Raw genomic sequence first — 16,423 nt, forward strand, 5'->3', positions numbered from 1 at the left:
GCAATAGTAAATGTTTCTGGTTTTCTCAAATTTGCCTCCATGTAACATCTTCTGTCCTCCGTGATTGCTTCCGGTCCTTGGGAGAGAGGTGAGACCAACCACACAACCCTGTGAGCAGATGTGACACAAAGAGCCTGGAACCCCAGCATTACCACACAGCAACCAGGGAAGGATGGAGCTTCCCCGGGAGGATGGATGAGGGGAGAGAATGGAGCAGAGGTCCAGAGACCTCGAACTCATTCATTCCTGTGAGGGCAAAAGAAACTGCAGGGCGCTGGGCACAGAGCGCAGGGTGTGGGAACCAGGCTGCAGCTGGCACAGGAGGGCTGCACATTGGGCAGAGAGGATAAAATGCCAGCTGGACCACCTACATCCCCTTTCAGGGTGTATGGTTCAAGTCCCAGTGTCACTCATTCTTTAAGAAGAGGCAGTACTGGCTCAAGTAGATGAATTTCTGCCTTCCATGGGGGAGATTTGAATTGAGTTCCAGGCGCCTAGATTCATCCTGCCCCAGTTATAGCCATTGTGGGCACTCAGAGTGAAACAGTGGATGGAAGATAATTCACCACTCTTTGTCTGTCTCTCTCTCCCCACCTCCCTGTGTCTCCTTGCCCCTGTCCTATGCCTCTCAAATCATTTAAAAAATGAGATTAATAGGAAGTAATGAATTGAATGCAGGAGAGGAGGTGAGGCAGTTCTGGTGGTGAGCACAGAACCGACTGTGGGAAGGAAGTTGCTGTGCTCAGTCTGCCTTTCTGCTGGAAGACAGCTGTGCTGAATTCCTGGAAATGTGGCTGGGATGTGAATCCCTGCATCCCCCATGTGCCCAGCCACTCACTGGCACTTCCTCGCTTCCTGCCCCCTGCTTATGGAATGACCTCACCCTGCTTGCTCCATGTATCTCTTGACCTGTAAGCCATTAACTTCCTACCCAGCATCTGGTACAGGCAGTCTACACGGTCATGTAATTCCATCCCTGTTCAAGAAAATAATCTTTTTTTCTTCTTTCTCTCATGTTGTGAAAGCTGAGTCTCTTTGTCTGGAGTCTGCTCTGGGTAGACCTCATTATATACCGGATCTGAAATACAGCAACCGGCCGGGGAGAAAGCAAAATATTTACTCCTTGCTTCATTCAACACTGGGCACTATCACAGGCACTGGGGATACTCCGGAGAGGTTTTCACTGTCACGGTTCTTAGTGAATTATTCTTAATTTAATGGTGAACATGTTCATTTAGTAAGCACTATGAAACAACTCGATGCTACTGCTGCACTAAACACCAAACCAAAGACTAGGTTTTGTTTTTTGTTCTTTGTTTTTTACTTTTCATATATTGGTATGAGAAAGTGTTCTGCAAGTTCAAGACATTGTGGCATAAACTCTGGGTCTTTCATTAGTTCCTCCGGTGCCATAGCAAGAGCTCCAAAGATTGCTGCCCCATTACAATTAATTTGGATTTATTTTTAAAAAGAAAACTTTAAAAACTGTTTCACATTTATATTGATTTTGAAGGCCAAAATGTTAAATCTGGCTTGAAGTGAATTAGATAACCATTCATTAAGATCAGAGTAGCCTCAGCTGTTTTCTCATAGAGATTTTTTTAATGGAGCCAAAGCAAGCTAAAATTTTCCAAGCAAAAGTTAACAACCCCCCAAAATAAGTAAACTCAGATCACTGAATTTATCACATGAATTTCCTTTCCCTTTATCCTTTTCTGGACTAGAACGAGGTGACTTGCAAAGCAACTGAACTTTCTCTCTGGGGGAAATAAAGGAAGACAAATGATGACCAGTGGTGTTCAGGTCACATGGAGCCCTGGGAAATTAATATCCTTGTAAATACGCTGTGCAAAGTCCTGTCTTGGGTCACATTCTTTGTAAGGAACTATAAGCTGGTGGAGTTTTATAAAATGGTGTTGGCAATGATATGCTTTCAAGCCTCTTAAATGTTTTAAAGAACAAAAAGCATATTAATCATATGTTTGATATGTAAAAAATTCCACTAAGATATTTTTGTAATAGTGGAATTGCAGTTCTAACTTTTGTAGATATGGTTGGTCCCCACACTGAAACTTCTTACATGATTTAATTTTGGGAAGGCTTGTAATAATAAAAGGACTTTAAGAAAAAGGAGGAAGAGTTGAGCTGTGTGGAAGAAGTTTGCTGATCAGATGGAGGTGCGCAGAAGGCGGGAACGAGGCCCAGTCATTGCCGTGTGCGGTGGGAGAATGTGTGCTTGGGCAGCGGCAGGCGGGGCCGAGGGAACCATGCCTGCTGCGGAAGGCAGGTCTCCGCCTAGGCACATGTGCAGTTCCACGCTCAGATAGGCAGACAGCTGACAAGGGAGAGACAAGGTAGTGCGGATTTAGAAGAAGAATTTACTGGGCCAATTTGAATATGCTTTGAATTCTGATATTATAAATCATACTACTATGTGAAAGGATGCTTTTTGTCTTTCTGGATTTATAGAGAATTCTTCCATAGGAATTAAAGCGTAAACTATAAATTATGAAAAAAACTGAAGCAGTTAAATAGTGAAATAAATAAATTAGGAGCAAAGCTTTACTTGGTCAGGTGCATGTTCAGGACATACGCCCCTGATGTCCAGCCCTGGCTCTGCTTCCAGTCCAGCTTCCTGCCTATATGCACTCCGAGAGGCATGCTCACCATCAGTGTGGGAGTGCTGTGCTGAGCTCCTGGCCCTTTCAGGGCCGAGATGCTGCTGTTCTGGGCAGTGGAGAAGTGACCAGTGGATGGGGGCAGTCTCTATTTCAAACAAACTCAGTAAGCACAGTTTTAAAGAAGAAAAGAAAAAGCATTCTAAACATAGATGTCGATACACTGTCCAATTACCAAGATTTGATTTTCCACTTTGGTATTAGTTGTGATTCAGCTTCCAAAAGCAGTTTTTGTCTCACTGAAGTATTCTCAGTATGCAGTTGCCACACAAATGTCAGTTTAAAAGACTGGTCTGTATTTAAATTAGGGAAAAAAGTGTGTAAGGAGTGTACTCAGTCCGTGAGATTGCTTCCAGAACACTGCATTGTCCGGTCCGAGTACGAGCTGGTAAGTGTTAGCTCCTGCGATGCCTGCCTCGAGCAGCGTAAGCTCTTCAAAGGGAAATACTCCTGAAATGTTGTGGCATTTGTGAGGTGTGCAGTTGTCATGGGACAAATGCCTTGTAAATGTCTTGTGTGTTAATGTCATTGTCTCCGTATCATTGCTGTTAGCAAGCAAGAAAACAAAATGGAGATGGTAGGGAACACATCTCAGGTCACCAGACTGGCAAGAGGCGAGACTGGTATCAGAACAGGATGCTGAGTGCTAAAGTCAGTTTCTTTGTTTTGCTGCTTTCCTTCTAAATATTGGTTTAAGCACCTTCCTTAAAGCCTTACTAACCAGATTAACTGATTACTGAACCAGATTAACAATATAATTTTTTTCCTTATTTTTACTTCATAGTAGGAAAGTAAAGAATTCGGTTATGAATTCTGGGCCGATCTTTCCTCAGCAAAATGAATGTATCTCTTAAACATTAGTGAACATTAGTGCTTCACTATTCCAAGCATACAGAGCTCCCCCTTCGCCCTGTGTGTGTCCGGTGACCCCTATGTCACAGCGGGCAGCGTGGTGGGCTGTGACATCTTAGGGTTGAGGCTTGGGACCCCCACTGGTGCGCTCTCCGCCATCCTCATTTGCTTTATGCTTGGAAGACAGCACTAAATAACAGACAGTGTAATGTAGAATAGTTTCTACATGACGTTGACATTTCCTTGGTCATAAATTGGGAAACTGTTCTGAGAGAGAAAACAGAATTGCATACGTAACTGTTGCATGTTGAGGGCAAATTATACTTGAGCAAAAGCTTGGTAGAGACAAGTTTCTTTGATTGTTAGGAGTTTGATGTGTCTGGGAACCTGATGTCAGGGCAAGTTCATTGGAAACGAGCGAAACGGAAGTGGGGTCAGTGGAGGGCGAATCATGTGGCAGGGAGCGGTGCCTGCTGCGAGGCTGGCGTTCCCGGTCCTGTATCTGCGTCTGACGGACATTTTCCCACTGAGTTCAGGACAGGGTTCTCGTTTCTCCCCAGCTCCTCAGAATTAAAGGTTCAGTTTATTCCAGCCCTGCTCCCACACAGGCTTGCATTTAGAAAAGATAATGTGACAGTCTGTGTTTTATTACTTCCCTTACTGATAGGAGTTCTAATCATCCTTAATCTTGCTGTCTAGGAATTCGTGTTTTCAACCTAATTATCACTGCAATGCTGAGGGTGAAGGTTAGAATTTCTTCTTTTGCATTCCAGAAACCACATTTACTATGAAGAATCACATGTTTATTTTTTTAAAAAAATTTTGTTTGCCTTTTCAGTTCACATCTTTCCTCCTCAAGTGTCTTTGAGAATTTACTGAATTATAGATACCAGCACAGATATGAAGATAAGATTATACCAGAAACACTGAGAGTGGACCGACTGATACCTGCTAGTTGTGTTTCAGAGTTCAAATAAAAACACAAATAAGTCTGATACTGACTAATGCCTAATCCAGGGATTTTCTGATTTGGTGCATTGTGTAGTCCGGTCTTCCTTCTCCTCCCATTTCTCTGTGTGTGTGTGTGATTGTGTGCTGAAAGGAGATGTGTTTACATTGCTATGTTTGATTTCTTTCACCTGTTAAGTGTTAACCCAGAGGGAAGGGTTGGGCTAGATCGAGTTACTCGGGGTGTCACGTGGGAGATACGTCAGGGCCTGTTGAAAAGTTCACCTAAAATGATTCTTACGAAAAATCCATGCGTGCATTTCAAGGTTTTCCCAACTAAGAAAACTTTGGAATTGTGGAATTCGCTCTGGAATGACGCCGTGGTGTGAGCTGGGCCAGCTTGGGCCCAGCGTGCTTTGCATAGTCTCTCTCACCCATTTAGCCACTGTTCATTTGTTCAACATTTGTTCACAAAACAAGGATGGAATGACTAGCTTGTTCTTCGGAATCCTGGGATCTGAGAGAGGAAATAGAAATTGCAGTGCAGCTCAGCAACTGAGACAGGATGGGATGGACACTTGTCCGCGGCTGTCCAGAAGCCTGGTGTTTCCTTCATTCCAAAGCAAGGTCCTCAGGGTGGCTTGGCGGGACAGGCCTCAGCGCTCGGGCAAGGCGTCTTGACTTCAGGTTCCTCACCCTGACTTACTACTTGTGTAACCCCGAGAAGGGTTTTCAAGAGTTAGTGCTCTGTCAGTAGATACATCAGAATGACCTTACCGCATCGGCTGGGAAGAGCGGGTGTCACGCTGCGTGTGACAGTGCTGTCCAGCGCTTGGCTCGGCAAAGGAGTCCAGGGAATTAATACACCTCGTGCTCGGTAAGAACACCGAGGCCGGAGACCCTTTGGGAATGTGGAGCCTGTTTCATGTGTCTCACGTGCGTAGTTTTAGCGCGTGAAACTTCCCATCCGACCCCATCTTTGCTCCTTCCTCTTTTTCTTTTAATTTCTGCATTGTTCTACTTTCAGTTTCCTTCATAATCACAGGCTTAACCCTCCACTAAGTAAATGCTTCAGCAGGTATTAAATAACAACCGCTGTTGCCCTGAGGTTTTTATGAAAGCCGAGCTCCCCTGCTCGGATCGCTGCATCACGTTTTGCAGACGGCTGTCACACTCTCCCTCCATTTAGTATCCATGTGAAAACACACACTGCTTAGCTGCTTTCTAAAGTTTGGAAGTGGACCTCAGTCACATTTAACTTTATTCCAGTCTTAAACTCCTGCACACGTCTGAGGCTGAGCAAGGCAGCCTACTGTGTAAACGGGTAGTCGTAGCCGGGGTGTCAGGGTGCCCCAGCCGCCCTGGAAGATGAGCCGATTGTCAGGGTGCCCCAGCCGCCCTGGAAGATGAGCCGATTGGACAGGCGCGGTGTGCATCCATGTATATTGTGGATACAATTTACTTAGCTGTCTAAGAACATAGACAGTCAGTGCCTCATGTGTTTTTGCATAAGTTATATCTGGATTCTGCACATTTTAAAATTAAAGCAATGTGGATTTTGCCTCTATTTCTTTCAAGAAGCGAAGCTCACCAAGCATCGTAAGTGGCGTTTGTCCAAGTAGTTGTTGCCGCCTGGGGTGCCTGCCTTCCACATCAGAGAGTGGCTTCGTGGTCCAGCCCTGCTTCTGCTTCTGGCTTCTTCCTGAGGAGCGCCCTGAGAAGTACTTGGTGATGACTGAAGTGGTCGAATTCCTGCTACCTGTGTGGGAAACCTGGTCTGGTTGCAGCCTCTGGCTCCTGCCTGGCCCAGTCCTGGCTGTGGACATTGGAGCAGTGACCCATTGGATAAGAGCTCTGTGTATGATTCTTTACTTCTCAAATAAAACTAAAACAAAAACGTTTTTAGACCAAAGAAGCAGCCTTGTAGTGAGCAGTCTACATAACTAACTCAGATGTATAATTCTAGCGTAGTGCTGTTCAACAGTGTAATCTTGTGACTCACTTATGTAACTTCTAAAAAGCAGCTAAAGTTCTAATAATGCCTCAGTATAGATACCGTGCTGTCATTCCAAAATGCCATAAATATAAAACCTTAGCACTGCTCTTTTTTCTACTTTCAGCTAAGTAAGGTGAAATTTTAAAATCCGGTTTTTGTATATGTGTGCATGTGTGTGTCAGCAATATTTCACATGCTCAATAGCCACCCAGGACTAGCTGGTAGTTAGTAATTTAGTGTAGATCTAAAGCATCTTTCTTACAGATCATCCTAATTGTTATGATTTAAAGTCGCTAGAAAGCCAGGGGCTGGTGCTGTGAGGCAGCAGGTAGGGCATCCCATGTGATCACCGTTTAGGGAGTGGCCTGCTTTGCTTCCAGTGCAGTTCCCTGTTGATACTCCTGGGAAGGCAGTGAGTGAGGGACCCTGCTGCTTACGTAAGACACTCGGAAGAAGCTCCTGGCTTGGGCTTTGGTCAGCGGTGGCCTCAGGGCCATTGTGAGAGTGAATCAGTGGATGGAAGACATCTCCGTTTTCCTCTTTCCTCTGTCTTTCTCTGTCGTCATTCATCCATTCTTCCCCCTCTCCCTCCCCTCACCCTCTCTCCCACGCTTCCCCTCCTTTTGTAACTCTACCTGTCAAATAAATAGATAATTCTTTTTAAAAATTATTAGAATTTACTCAGACATTCAAGAGCATTTGTAAGGATATGCCAGTTTAGCTTTCTGGAAAAAGAACAGATTTATCTTGTCAGAACCCATTTAGACAGGTGGCTTTACCGTATAAGCAGAAAGGTAGCAATTTTAAGACACTGTTCTAGGAAAAGATATGTCCCTTAGAACAAATTGTAAGTAGTATATAATAGTTGATGGATATGAAATTCATGGGAGGTTTTTGTTATCAAGAATGCTCTCATTTTTGTGACTGGAAAAGATGAATTAAGCAAGTCCCTCCTAAGGGATATTGTGCAGATTCAGGACAGGCTTCTGACACATGAAATGCTAAAATATCTCAATTTTACTTGATATTTTTCATTTTTTTGGGTTTCTTTGAGTTTCTCCACAAAAATCAAAGAACTAAAGCTAAAGAAATACCAGTGCAGCCTGTGGTCTGATTGTGTCTGTGCGAGCCGCTTCCGCTCACCCCAGCCTGTCCTGTGGGTGCTGTGATCCCGAGCTCTGTGTCTCAGGAGAGGGAGGAGGCAGTTACAGACCCTGAGAATGCTATCCATATGTGGGTTCAAGTTACTGTATTCAAAGTTATTGGATTGATAAAAATCACAGCAAAAATAAATGAAATTGAAGCTAAAAAACTACAGAGTTCAGCAAGAAGGAGCCGTTTTTTTTAAGATGAACAAAAGTTTTAGACTAGCAAAAAAAAAACAAGTAAAATTAAAAATGAAAAAAATGAAAAATAATGATAAAAAAAAGCTAGTAATCTCTTCTTGCTGGGTAGATCCTTTGATCAGCAGCATCTCTTTAAATATTCACATCAAAGTCTCTATTATCTGATGTAACATTGGCTATACCAGTGTGTTTTTCTTTTTCATTGATCTGGAATATCTTTTTCCATCCTTTCACTTGCAATTTCTGTGTGTCTTTGTTGACAAGATGTGTCTTCAGTAGGCAAAGATAGATGGGTTTTGTTGTTTGACCCAGCCCGCTAACCTGTGATGCTTGATTGATGAGTTTAGGCCATTTAAATTTAGGGTTAATACCACGGTGTAGTAATTTGGTCCTGTCAGTTTTGTAATGGCTTGTTCGTTTTAATTTAATCTACTTTTGTCATTTCTATTGGGGTGGTCTCCACATTGGCCTTTGATTTGGGGAAGTGCTATTCCTTTTCTCTGTTAAGAGAACATTGTTAAATGGGAGAGGTGAATTATTTGAGATTTTCTTTACTATGGAAGAATTTTATTTCATTTTCAAAGACAAAGGAAAGCTTTGTTGGGTAAGTTATTCTGGGCTGGCATTTGTTTCCCCTTAGAATCTGGAACATGTCATTGCATTCTCTTCTGGCCTGTGAGTCTGATAGGGTTCCTCTATATGTTCATTGGTGTTTTCTTTTTCATGTGCGTGTTTAAAGATCTTTTCCCTGCATCCACCTGAAGAGAGCTCGATTATCATGTGTCGTGGCCAAGGTCGTCATTAGTCAACTCTATTGGGAGTTGTGTTCCCTTCCTGCATTTTGTTTCCTAATTATTTCTCCAGATTAAGGAAGTTTTCCTTTATTATTTCATTGAATACATGTTAAATACAACTTCTCTTTCTGTGCCTTGCTAGAGCTCCCGTAATTCTTGTATTTGGCCTTTTAAAAGTGCCCTTTAATGTTTGAATACTTTTCTTAGTTTGACTCAGTTCCTCTTCCAGCTTTTTGAATGTTTCCTCTTTGATGAAGCAAACATCTTCCAATTCTGAGATTCTTTGTTCTGCCTTGCTCATTCTGTTATTGAGGCTTTCCACTGAATTTTCAATTAACTCCATTGTGTCTTTCATTTTTAATATTTTAGCTTGATTTATTTCAGTGTTGCTATTTCCTGTGTGACATATTCGTTAAATTCCTTGGGCTCCTGTATTAAGAAGCTTTGTAACAAGCTTTTAAGATTCTTTCTGCCCCATTTTCTTGATATCTTCCTCAGGCTTTTGCTTCTTTGTGGGGGAGATATTAGTGATATTTGTTTGGCCTCTGTCTCTTGTTTTGCTCTTGGTCATTGCTATTCTGGTTAGCAGATTACAAGTCCTTGAGCTGCATTATTAGATCATTTATTTGAAATAGTTTTATTTTTTGTAAGTACTTGATGTTGTAAATCTCTCTTTGAATAGTGTTTATGAAACATCTCATGGGTTTAGATATTTTTGCTTTTATTTTGTTCAAAGTTTTTTTCTTGTTACTTCAGTGACACGCAGGTCATATAGTAGAATCATTCCCTTCAAGGGGGTTTTTAATTATCTTTCTTTAGTGACACATTCATCATTCAGTTGCATGTTATTTAGCTTCATGTTGTAAATTTCCTATTGTTTTGTTTTATGACTTTTCACTTAAGGGGATGTATAGAAACTGTGTAATAGAGGCTACCATATCTGGATGTGAAGATACAATGCAGTATGCATCTCTTCTTTCAAATCAAAGATGGATCCCCAATGAAACTGTTAAATATACCTTGACAACAGGTTGCTGGACTGTGCCATTGTCTGTACCCACAATGTCAGAATACACTTAAATAGCAGAATGATGGACTCTTTTAGGGCTATATTATTGTAATAATAAAGGGGAAACCAGAGGGGAGAGGATTTTGGGGAGGGAAGAAGAGAAATCTGAGAGCCTATGGAACTGTATCTTAAAATAATAATTAAAAACCCAAACTTATTGGTTAAAAAATGATTAAATGAAGTCAGCAATTTCTCTTCAGGACCTGCTCTTTTTAGGGTAGAATTCAGTTGTGACACTCAGCTGACCTTTGCTCTGGTGGGATTCCAATAGGATGCGGTTATCTGGAGGCAGTGGTCTAGTGGTCCCCAGAGTCTGCTCATGGGTGATGCCCAGGGAGGCCTGCGTGCCAGGTGTGAACCAGTCCTGCCCAGGGAGGCCTGCGTGCCAGGTGTGAACCAGTCCTCTTTGTATTTACATGGAAGGCAGGCAGCTCTGAGTGTGTCCTCCACTCACTATGTGGCCTGCCATCCATCTCAGTCCCAACACATACCTGGAGATTTCTTAGCTGTTCTAATGTTTGGCTTAAAAACTAAACACTGGGCCCGGCGGTGTGGCCTAGCGGCTAAAGTCCTTGCCTTAAACGCGCCGGGATCCCATGTGGGCGCCGGTTCTAATCCTGGCAGCTCCACTTTCCATCCAGCTCCCTGCTTGTGGCCTGGGAAATCAGTTAAGGATGGCCCAAAGCTTTGGGACCCTGCACCCATGTGGGGGACCCTGCACCCATGTGGGAGACCCGAAAGAGGTTCCTGGTTCCTGAGTTTGGATTGGTGCAGCTCCGGCCGTTGTGCTCACTTGGGGAGTGAATCATCAGATGGAAGATCTTCCCCTCTGTCTCTCCTCCTCTCTGTATATCTGACTTTGTAATAATAAAAATAAATCTTTAAACAACAACAAAAAAAAGACTTGTGTCATTCAACCAGTGCTTACGGAATAGATAAACTAATGTGATTCCTGGTCAGTGTTTTTGTTTAAACCCTTGAATGTGTAACAGAAGTATGATTTTTCTTGAGTAACCAAGAATGTGTGTTAGAGTTGGTCACATGTAAAAATTGTTTAGCTGATATCTTTCCAAAGTGAAGTTTGAGTGTCTACAACTTTTATCCTCTCATAATTGAGAAAGTGACATAATATTAAGTGATTGTATGTTTTTAAGGTAGTTTTTAAAAATGTGTTTATTTTTACTGCCAAGACTGATAAGTTTTACAGAGAGAAGGAGAGACAGGGAGAAAGATTTGCAATCCACTGGTTCACTCCTTGAATGGCTGCAATGGCCAGAACTGAGCCGATCCAAGGTCAGGAGCTTCATGAATGTAGGGTCCCCAAGATTTTGGGCTGTTCTCCACTGCTGCTTTTCCAGGCCACAGTTAGGGAGCTGGATGGGAAGTGAAGCAGCTTGGACACTAACGGGCACCCGTATGGGATCTTGGCACTTGCAATGTGAAGAATTAGCCATTGAGCCATCGTCACCCAGTATTGAATAGTTGATGCTCTGTTCAAGCCAGTTAGTGGATGGTGTCCTAAGATTGCTAGTCTGGATTGGAATCCAGTGCTGGAGAAGGTCGTTGGGTCAGCAAGGCTCCAGAGTGCTTGGTGCTTCCACCCCAGTTAGACGCGTGGTGCTCAGGAGGTCTGGGTCAGAATCAGGCTGGAGCCTGGAGGAGCGCCATGCGAGTCTTGTGGAGTCTCCAGAGTTTCATGGCAAAGGCCATCTGGGTCTTTGACGGAGCTGTCCGTTGCTTGTGTTTACAACCTAGAGAACTCCGATGAGCCCACATTACCCTGCTTTGATCTCTTGTTCTACATGCTCCTGATGGAGAAAATACTTGACTCCCTTCTTGGAATTAGGCATTGTGTGGGCGTTCATCATTACTGATTGCTCAAGTCATGTTGCTTGCCAGTGCATTCTGTGTGTGCTGTAAGGAAAGAATTGGTTCACGTATGGAAAACAGGTATTATGAAAAACTATGAATTTCAGTTGCTTTGATACCCAGATACACTTCTCTTTCAATTCTATTTTATATGAAATTTTTGAAGTACCATTTGAGTGTGTATATGTCTGAATATATATAAAATATTAGAAGAAAATTTGAACATTAATATTCACACATGAAGTGATTATCTAAATTCTGAGTTTTAGAAGTTTTTGAAGAATAGTGATGACCTGGAAACATAAGTGGGATATAATCCTAAAATCCAGAATATAACAGTCAAAGCAATAAATATGGCATGCTGACAATTTCAGGTACAAGTCCATGTAATTATGAAAAATATGTGATAAGAATTCTTTTGGGATGGGGACTGATTTTGCTTTTGAAACTATGTTGAGCCTACTGAAGTAGAAAATACAGCACAGAAATTACGGGTGTGTAGGAAGACTGAAGTCGCGTGAGAATGAGAATGTGGAGTCCAGCAGAAGCTGGAAGGAGTGGTACAGGACGGGGGGTGGGGGAGTGCAGAGGGCCCAGCCCCAGACCCCGCCCTGGATGTGTTCACAGGTGAGTCCGCCCCCTTCCCTGCTATGGCAGGTGTGTGGCAGCACTTTGCTTTCCATTGATGAGATACTGTGCTTTTTTCCCCTCTGTTAACAGGGTGGAGGTGACTGTCCAGAAATGAGTATTGGGGCTATCAAAATTGCCTTGGAAATTTCTCTTCCTGGCTCTTTCATCTATGTTTTCACTGACGCCCGGTCCAAGGATTACCGACTCACACATGAGGTGCTGCAGCTCATCCAACAGAAGCAGTCCCAGGTGAGATGTCAGCCCCAAGTCTTGTCAGAGGGTGCCTGTCCACTCGCTGCTTGTGTGGTAAATGACAATGCTTACAGCCCTCAGCTGGTCCCTGTGTGATGGACGACAGTGCCCCCAGCTGCCCTGCCTGCATCTTGGTGTTCTCTGCGTCTTAAATGACAGGTCTTACGACTGCGTGTCTACATCTGTCCCATTTGATTCAAACAGGTGAAATATTTGTGTGATGTTGTACATGGCGTTTGCGTGCTGGTTCTTCCGTAGAAAGATGGTGCCCGTTGCCATGTTTACCTCTGTAAAACAAGAGGCATGGATTGCCCTTGTCGCCTCCCAGGAGGGGTCTTGCCTGGGTCAGTTAGGTGTAGCTGTGTAACACACGTGCTCACACTCTGGTTGAAACAGCAATTCCTCACGTGATCTGGGCTAGCGTTCCTCACTTTGCCATGTGGGGGAGTAGTGTGGATTGGGCTTCTCCGGGGTCTCTGTGGCTCCCTGGTTTTTCCTCTGAAGTGTCTTAGCTCCCTTCTCTGATTGCAGGTCCTTTAGGCTTGTCCTTCTTGTGGCCATGGCTGGGATCCTTGAGATCAAACGGTGTGCACAACAATCCTCGACTTTGGGCTCAGGACTTGTAGTATGACTGTTTTACCTCGTGCTGTGGGGCCAACCTAAAGATCCTTCCGCACGGGGTCTGAGCACAGAGGCTGCTGTGTTACACAGCACTGCCACGGCCTCGCTGGCACTGCCACGGCCTCCCTGGCGCTCCCACAGCTCGTAGCCTAAACTTGTGGAAGGTGAAGTAAGCCTGCTGTGTGTGAGCTCCTGTTAAACAGTGTTTGTGGCCAGGCACTCTATATATGAATATCAATGTGCTCATGTCCCTCTCGCCAAAATAATATGTTCACTCTAGAGCTTCTCAATAAATATGTATTGATTTCTGGAATGCCTTGATACGCGCTCTCGTTATGACCATCCCAGGTGGTGTTTGTGCTCACTGGAGACTGTGACGACAGGAGTCACATCGGGTATAAAGTGTATGAAGAAATTGCCTCTACGAGCTCTGGCCAAGTGTTCCACCTAGACAAGAAACAAGTTAACGAGGTCAGTTTCATAAAGCCTACCCAGATTGTGACAGTTTTGATTTAAAAAAATTTACATTTTTCCTCTTTCAGAAACAATGGTATTTTTGTTTTCTGGTATTTTGTTTAATGGTATTTTTGTTTCAGAAACAATGGTACATTTTGCTTTATTTGTATATTTTGTGTTTTATGACTTTGTGTTTTATTGCCATTATTGATTATCACAACATATAGATAATTGGAGCACCACTTCTTCAGCTGTTGGACACTTAAAGGCAAAAGCAATTCTAAGCAGGATTTATTGTAGAACTGCCTGAGTTTAATAAAGGCATTCAACTTATGTGGGAACACAGATTTATTTAGTACTAATTTCCAAGTTGTGTTATATTTTTGTGACAAATCATAAACATAAATGTTTTAAAATTGGATTTAGTTTGAGTAAAATTTTTTTGTAATTTTTGAACTACTTTATATTGATGATGAGTAACTTTCATTTAGCTGATAACATGAGACTTTCCTATAGGAAAATGAGAATGTTAGTTGTTGAGCAAAATTCTAATGATAAGTATCAAAGAGGTAAAGGTTAAAAGCCATGACTAAGTAAGTACATGGTTATCAATAATAAACTCTAACTGAGCTTGTAAGGAAATCTGGATGTTTTTCTAGCAGAGCCTTTGAGATGGGTCTGAGTGGTGTGACTCATTCTTCGTTTTGTTCCTGTGCCTTGTCCCCAATCACAGTGACATTTGTCTGTGTGTGTGTTTAGCCCTCATTCCATTTTCTAGGAACAGAGCAGCAGAAAGATAAACTTCTGAATGGACAAAATGCAAATTTGGTGGACATGTTCACTTTATCTTACAGGTTCTGCTGATTTCATGAGTAGCTGTCTTTGTCTTTTTACAGAGTTTACTTATTGGGAAGTCAGTGTAACAGCAGAGGAGAAACAGAGAAAGAGAGAGGGAGATGGAGTGAGGGACACAGGGAGGGAGGGAGAGAGAGGTCTTTGATCCCCTGGTTCACTCCCCAGATCCCCACAACAGCCAGGGATGAGGCCGGGGGCGCCATCCTGATTTCCCAAGCGTTTGGACTATTGCCTGCCATCACCCAGGAAGCTGAGTGAGCCAGGACTGGACCCAGGAACTCGCTGGTAGGGGATAACAGAACCCTAAGAGGTGATTTCACTTGCGGCAGCACGTTGTCTATGCCACATTTTTGTCTGCAGCGAAATGGCCTGGTAGGTCTCTTAGCTACCAGGTTTTCACTCCAGGCAAGGATTTGGCCTGGCAGTTAAGAGGCTGCTTAAATTAAATGCCCTTGTCTCATATGTAGGAGCCCCTGGATTCACTTGTTCAGTCAGCTTGCTGCTGGGAGATCAATTTGAGTAGGAGAATCCAGGAGAAGATTGGGGGTTTTCTTTCTTACGTTGAAGAAAAGTATGGGGATTGTATACCCAAATGTGCAAGGCCGTTAGCTCCTTAAAGAAAGCCACCGTGTGGAAGATTTTATGAATAGTGGTAAAATTGGACTTGCAGAATTTTGGATATGTGAGTTAGTTATTTCTCCTTTTTGATAGTTCTAAATTCTACTTATAAACTTTGTAAATTGTAGGGGAAAAAGATGCTCTAATGGCATTTACACCTTTAATAATCGCAAGAATTACTGATGGCCCTGCGTGTGCTGATTTTTTTCATCTTATCCAAAAGAAATATTTCATGTGCTTTGCCCTCTTAGAGGAGCACATCCGTCTCTTCACCTGAAGGAGTGCGTTTGGTATAACTTGCTCTTGAGCCGACGTGGTGCTCAGCCTCCCTTCCTCCTGTTCCCCCCAAGGCTGATTAAGTGCGCAGTCTCGGTACCATTCATCTTTCTTTCACATAAAAGGGAAGCCAAAGTGAGGAAAGTCTGTTGGCCAGGCTTCAGCAGTCTATAAATCACCATATGGTGTTAGAGTTTGGAAACACAAGTTAAAACACATCTCTAGGATGTACTTAATTCACCTTCGAAGACAGAAAAAGAACAGAGCCATTCGGGTCTGAGGCCTTCATTGATTTGTGAGCTGGCTGATGATCTCTTGGTCTAATTAGTGCTGCTGCTGGTGTGAGGTTGAGTCTGGCTTTGCAGCCTCCAGGTTGCCACAGGGCTCGTGTCCCTGTGTCACATAGGCTAACACAATAGGACCCATCGCCCGTGTCCCTGTGTCAAACAGGCCAACACAATAGGACCCATCACCCGTGTCCCTGTGTCACACAGGCCAACACAATAGGACCCATCGCCGTGTATGTAGTTCACTTGGCTTGGATTTCCCCATCCTGTTCCCCACCTTTTAAAAAAAAGATTTATTTATTTTTATTGCAAAGTCAGATAAACAAGGAGGAGGAGAGACACAGAGGAAGGTCTTCCGTCTGATGATTCACACCCCAAGTGACCACAATTGACGGTGCAGTACCAATCCAAAGCCAAGAGTCAGGAACTTCCTCCAGGTCTCCCACATGGGAGCAAGGCCCTGGGCTGTCCTTGACCGCCCTCCTGGGCCATCCTTGCCTGCCCTCCTGGGTCACAAACGGAGCTGGATGGGAAGTGGAGTGCTAGGATTAGAAGCAGCTCCCATATGGGATCCCAACACGCTCAAGGGCGAGGTTTTTAGCTGCTAGGCCACCACGCTGGGCCCCCCACCTTTCTTTACTCATGTTCTCCAGCAGCTCCTCTCTCCACCCAAAACATTTTTTCTGGACACATTGCAGCCTGGCAGATTGCTGTTATCCTTGTACATGCCAACATTTTCACAAATGCTATCTAAGACAAGGGTAGGATATGAGGAATTATCCTAGTGGAAAATGATTGGTTAGCTCAGAGGGGGAAGGGAAAGATTGGTTGGGGTGGGAAAGATCAGTTGGGGTGGCAGCTTCTCATGGTCTGGGC

General features: G+C 43.5%; 1 protein-coding gene across 1 annotated transcript in view; it reads left to right on the forward strand.

Annotated features, from left to right (window-relative positions):
* HMCN1 (hemicentin 1) overlaps nt 1–16,423 on the forward strand; it is a 350,746-nt gene that overhangs the window by 78,785 nt on the left and 255,538 nt on the right. Inside the window, exons 3-4 of the mRNA XM_040985773.1 lie at nt 12,273–12,431; nt 13,404–13,526. Of these exons, the coding sequence (XP_040841707.1) occupies nt 12,273–12,431; nt 13,404–13,526 (282 nt within the window). The remainder of the gene's footprint in view (nt 1–12,272; nt 12,432–13,403; nt 13,527–16,423) is intronic.

This window comes from Ochotona curzoniae, unplaced genomic scaffold (assembly GCF_017591425.1).
Source record: "Ochotona curzoniae isolate NIBS_2020 unplaced genomic scaffold, NIBS_Ocur_1.0 contig_430, whole genome shotgun sequence".
NCBI classification, from domain to species: domain Eukaryota; kingdom Metazoa; phylum Chordata; class Mammalia; order Lagomorpha; family Ochotonidae; genus Ochotona; species Ochotona curzoniae.